The 6,000-nt window shown below is 39.3% G+C and overlaps 1 protein-coding gene across 2 annotated transcripts in view; it reads right to left on the reverse strand.

The window, feature by feature from the left end:
* The window catches only part of EFL1 (elongation factor like GTPase 1), a 159,799-nt gene that overhangs the window by 103,508 nt on the left and 50,291 nt on the right, over positions 1 to 6,000 (reverse strand). For both annotated transcript variants that reach the window (XM_004387508.3, XM_023741694.1), the window contains exon 15: positions 2,944 to 3,082. In XM_004387508.3, coding sequence (XP_004387565.1) covers positions 2,944 to 3,082 — 139 coding nt within the window. The remainder of the gene's footprint in view (positions 1 to 2,943; positions 3,083 to 6,000) is intronic.

A 6,000-nucleotide genomic window follows, 5' to 3' on the forward strand; every position in this document is an offset into this window, starting at 1 on the left:
TTAACTGCTGCCACTGCAGCACATGCTCCAGGTTTCTAATCAATGAACAAGCGAAACTTGCCTGAAAAGGTAATTCTATGACTCTCATGCCAGAAACTAGTTCAAGATGCTTTGATGGAACCATTAAAATGGGTTATCAATCCAACCAAGTTACTATACCAAAGCACTTACTGCTTCTTCTAACAAAAATTATTCCTGAAATAAAGTGTTTCTCTAAGAAATACAAGCCTGAAAAGCTAAAAGCTAGAAGGAACCTTGGAGATAACCCAGCTTGTTTTTTGTTTTTGTTTTTTTTTCAACCAGTAGGATACTGATTTAGTCCAGGGAGGACTCTTCCTGCCATAAATACTAAGAATTTGCACTTCACTCCATCCTTATACGTCAACCCACCACAATAAAATGGCAATTTTAAACTTCAAATAAACTACAATTGTGTTTGCAATTCATAGTTACAGCAATAAAATGCACTCCATACAATGCTATTAATGTTTAGTCCTTAAAGTTTAGGATATATGATAAATATAATAAAAGACTCCCTGGGAATCCATAGTGTTCTTAGGAAAAAAAAAAAAAAAGTGGCTGTTTTGTTTCTACCATAAGAAATGTTAGTAATCACTCCTCTAGTACAAATCATTTGGTAAAACTGAAGCCTAGGAAGGTTATACAACTGGCCTTGGGCCCACATAACTAGTTAGTGGCAAAACTACGACTAGAATTTTGGTTTATCCATGTTTTCTAGTCATCAGGGGGCTCGTTTAGATCTGGATTAATAGAAGGGAAAATGATTATTGTATGTTTCAATTCAAAAGTTAAGTCAAAGTGGCTTGCTGGGTTTCAACTCCTTCAACGTTATATTCATAATCCTTCTGATGAACTATCTTTCTCCTTAATGGAAAGAAATAGAACCTTCATGGAGGGGCCTCAGGCATTACCAGGCAAATGTGGGGGGAATGTGGCCAACAGTGCGGACTATTTGAAAGCGATTCACAACCTTAATATCCCTGCCTTAACTGCTGAGGCTGTGAAGGTAAAACACTCTACCTCTGGCTCCTCTGCAGTCACCACTGGCCACATGACAAAATTACAAAAATGAGAATAAACACAGAAGTCACGGAAAAGGCCTTTGGCACTTCGCTCTCATCTTGCCAGGAATACGGATGTGATTCCTGGAGATGCGGACACCATCTTGGTTCCATGGGGACAAAAGTGACAAGGTAATGAGAACCATCACACCACTCCTGGGACCATCAAGCCTTGGATTTTCTTGTATGAAGTTTAAGGATATGCCATTGGTTTTTTATGCAATCCTAACTATAATAAATAAATCTGGTTTGTCCTCCTCAATCCATTTTCTCCCAAGGCAGTGTTTCCATCTGTCTTTTTCTTATAAAGCTAAATTTTGTAAATCAATGTTTAACCATCTTCACTCTCATTCCTGCTCCTCCAACCCCACAGTTTTTTAAAATGCTTGATGAAAAATAGTGAGATATCTCTTTCCCAGAGACAAAGTGAAAAATTTTAGCTTGTAGGAGGTCTTGTAGCAGATGGCAGAGCCAACACTGCCTTGGGACGTAGATGAGAGAGGAATGGTTTCCCTCTTTACACACCACTCAACCTCGGTCCTAGAATGTACTTGGAAATCCAAAACAGAAAGAAGGAAACAAGAAACTAATGCATGCCAAGTTCCCAGTGTCTACTGGGAAATACCAGGCCTTTATTAGGGAAGATATCTATTCACTCAACAAAACATCTTTTCTTCCACTTCAGCGTCATGTTTGAGAACTTCCATTCCACCTTCCATTTAAGAGACAACATGGACTGAGTCTAAGCAACACAATAATCCCAAGGAAGGCTTATCTGAGTTCTGAATAAAAGTAGGGTGTTTTCCATTCTTTTCTCAATGTTCTTCCTGATAAAGTATTTTGTTGGCTGCAGTACCTCATGAAGCTATATCAATTGTTAATGTTCAATGGTATTTTCCAGAGGTATAGAAAAGAGCAGGTAACACAAACGAGCTACGAATTCTACTAATTTCATGACAAAAATAAAAAATGAATTAAAAAATAAAGAAAAGAATGTATCTCTGTGGAGGAGTGGCAAAAAGCTCTGGCAAATTTCTTGAACTAAAGTTCACCAAATCCAGATAAATCATTAGCTGTTCTGGACATTTCTCTATAACATAAAGAAAATTTCGAGCCCAGGCAGTCTCCCCATAAATAGCTCTATAGCTAACAATGTCCTAAGGATTAAGAATCAAGCAGTACCATGGGATACAGCATTCTATAGTACACACTCTGGTTCCTGAGATAGTCCAAGGAAAGTTCCTTTATCTGAATAGGGTTATACTAAAAAACCAACCCAGTTGAGTTGAGTTGACTGAAACTCATGATGACTTACTTCAAAAAACGAATTTCACACAAAAAGGGCAGAAGGTAAGCAGGTAGTAAACACTGAGGAGATCAGGAATAATTATGGATATAAATTGATAATCAACTACTATTAGTGAAGTCATGTCCAATGAATAAAAAGTATCCGAAGAAAAGAAATGAGTTTAAATAGACCTTTACATCAGAATAATTTCCAACAATTTAGAATCAAACTTGGAGAACCAGAAGTGTCCTTGATTTCTAGACTAACGTTTATGTGAGCAGGAATTCCCCCTGTTGCTCCCACACCAATGGAACTCTATCTTAGGACAATGCATTCACAGATTATTTAAGCAGTGAATTTTTAAAAATGAAATACCATATTTCACAGCAAATTACTGATTCATAAAATGATCATTCAAATGTAGTCTAAGGGCACCAAAATAATCACAACGAGAATAACCAAATTAAAACAGAGGTCAAGGTCATTTCCTTCAAAATTTTCACTAAGTTTGTGTTGGTCTATATGGTAGTATCTCAGGATAGAGTACAGCTATAATACACAGCATCACCCTACCTAGCACATTTCCTGGAGGTACCTCCTCTAGATCTTCCAGTTCTCTTCCCATCAGAAGGTACAAGTTTTCCAGAGTACAATATGCCATGTGAGGTACTGGGGGCAGGTCATCAGGTGGAGCCGAGAAGCCTAATGGTACCTAGGCAAAAAAAAATAAAAATTGACTGAAGTTAGGAGACATTAAATAAAAACACTTGTTAGTATCTATAAAGACATTTGCATTCAAAAGATATGGTACAGCCACATTACTTTACATATAAAATTTGAAATAGTAAAATCTCTCAAATATTAAAAATTTGTCAAGAATCCCACATAATTGGAGGAAGGGCCGAGATGGTGGAGTAGTCAGACACTTCTGGTGGTCCCTCTTACAACAAATACCTGAAAAAACAAGTGAATCTATCAAATAGGACAATCTAGGGGCCCTGAACAACAGAGCCAAAGTTGAGGAATCGGACTGAGTGGCAGGGGGAGGGAGAGACAGTTCGGAAAACGCGAGGAGTTGCCAGAACTGACCTGGCGGGAGCCGGAGCCCTTAAGCCCAGATCAGCTCGTGATGCGTGGTGAGGCAGGCAAGCAGCGGCGCTCGGGAGGCATTTTACATATTAAGAGAGACTCAGTGGCAGAAAGTCTACTCGGACATCCAGTACCAGTGAGGAGCACCCCTTGAATGGCGAAAGTAAGTACCTGTATCTTGCCTAACCCATGGATCAAAAATACCCACTTTGGGGAAAACCTCTCTCTCATTTACCTCCCTGCTTCTACTCTGCACTGGGTCCAGGACAGCTTCAACGACAGCTGAGTCCCCAGGGCTGGAAGTAAGACTATCACATGCCCTGAGCCATTCTCCCAGCCTTGGAGGGGGAACAAATTAACAAACGGGGGAAAAAAATAATCTGCCAGCTCCCCTAAGCCAGGAACTCAGGGTAGACATAGCTCTTTTGCCTAGGCACAGACATAAGGGATCTATGGACTTTGAGTGCCTTTCCCCCTGCATAGACTTGTATGGGCCAATTTCAACAGTGTAGATCCTCATTACAACAGTACAACAAGGTATATACCTGAAGTCTAACTTCAACTCTTTCAGCTATGAAGTGGCAGGTTCTTGACAATTGACACTGCTCTGCCCATTAAGCAGGGTCTTCACTTACCCACATCAGGGGCTTCAGGACTGGTGGCTCCACTCATGTAACCTAGCCATCTGTGACAGGGGCTCAAGAAGAAGAGATGCCCTTCAGTCCTTACACCCAAGAGCACTGGGTGCCCTTAGTCCGGATGAAAAACCCACCCACCTATGGGCTCTAGGGAATAGGGACACGCTTTCCTCCCGGACACTTGGGGGCCGCCATTGGGCCCCTGACTTGCTCAGCATATATCCCCATGTTGCAGCCAGATGCCCATGCCTGCATCACATACTTGGTGGCCAACTACCTGAACACCTGAGATGAATCCATACAGGAGAAGTGGGAAGATTCTGGGCTCACATACTTAGCGGCAGGTCTGGCGACCTGCTGGCAGGATGCTGGAGTTTTAGGGGGCATCGGGGATCAAGACAGCTCACATGAGCAGCCTATTTGGGCATATCAAAACAAAACAAGAAGCTAGGACACACTAAGCAAACATATAATAAATATAAAAATTTATTAATGGCTCACAGACAACAGTCAGTATCAAATCACATAAAGAGGCAGACCATGATGGCTTAAGCAAGCTCCCAAAATAAACAATCTAGAAATTTTCTGGAGTAAGAAAACTTCTTGCAATTACCAGAGACAGAATACAAAAGATTAATATACAGAATTCTTGAAGAGATCAGGAAGGAAATTAGGAAAAACACGGAACATGCAATAGAGGAACTTAAGGATTAGAGGAGAGCATAATGACAAATTTAACAGGCTGCAAGAATCCACAGACAGACAGCAATCAGAAATCCAGAAGGTTAACAATAAAATTTCAGAATTAGACAACTCAACAGAAAGTCACAGGAGCAGAACTGAGGCAATGGAAGTCAGAATTAGTGACACCGAAGATAAAGCACTTGACACCAACTTATTTGAGGAAAAATTAGATAAAAGGATTAAAAACAAAAAATGAAGAAAACCTAAGAATTATGTGGGACTCTACCAAGAGGAATAACCTACGAGTGATTGGAGTACCAGAACAGGGGGACGTAACAGAAAATAGAGAGAATTCTTGAAGATTTGTTGGCAGAGAACTTCCCTGGTATCATGGAAGATGAGAAGATATCTATCCAAGATGCTCATTGAACCCCACATAAGCTAGATCCCAAAAGAAAGTCACCAGGACATATTACAATCAAACTTGCCAAACCAAAGATAAAGAGAAAATTTTAAGAACAGCTAGGGATAAACGAAAAATCATCTACAAAGGAGAATCAGTAAGAGTAAGCTCAGACTACTCAGCAGAAACCATGAAGGCAAGAAGGCAATGGGATGACATATATAAAGCCTTGAAGGAAAAAAATTGCCAGTCAAGAATTATATACCCAGAAAAACTCTCTCTCAAATATGATAGTGAAATAGGGCATTTCCAGATAAACAGAAGTTTAGAAAATCTGCAAAATCCAAACCAAAATTACAAGAAATACAAAAAGGAGTCCTTTGGTTAGAAAATCAATAACATAACAACTCAAGACTAGAATACAGGACAGAGTAACCAGATTATCATCACAGATAGGGAAGCCACAAAAATAAATCAAAGCTACAACACTGAACAGAGGGAAACAGATGTCAATATACAAAAGATGACAACATTAAAATAAAAAAAGAGGGACTAAAAAATGTAGACATAGATTTTTCATATGGAAAGGAAGTCAAGGCGATATAAAGAAATAAAAGACTGGTTTAAACTTAGAAAAATAGGGGTAAACATTGAGGTAACCAAAAAGGAAATTAACAATCCTACACGTCCAAATAAAAAACAAGAAAAATATAAAGACTCAGCAAATACAAAATCAAAAACAATAAAAAAGATGAAAAGAAAATACATAAAGAAAAATGACTCAGCACAGAAAATTAAGGGGAATAAAGAAACTGC

This window comes from Trichechus manatus, unplaced genomic scaffold (assembly GCF_000243295.1).
Source record: "Trichechus manatus latirostris isolate Lorelei unplaced genomic scaffold, TriManLat1.0 scaffold00186, whole genome shotgun sequence".
Lineage (NCBI taxonomy): Eukaryota > Metazoa > Chordata > Mammalia > Sirenia > Trichechidae > Trichechus > Trichechus manatus.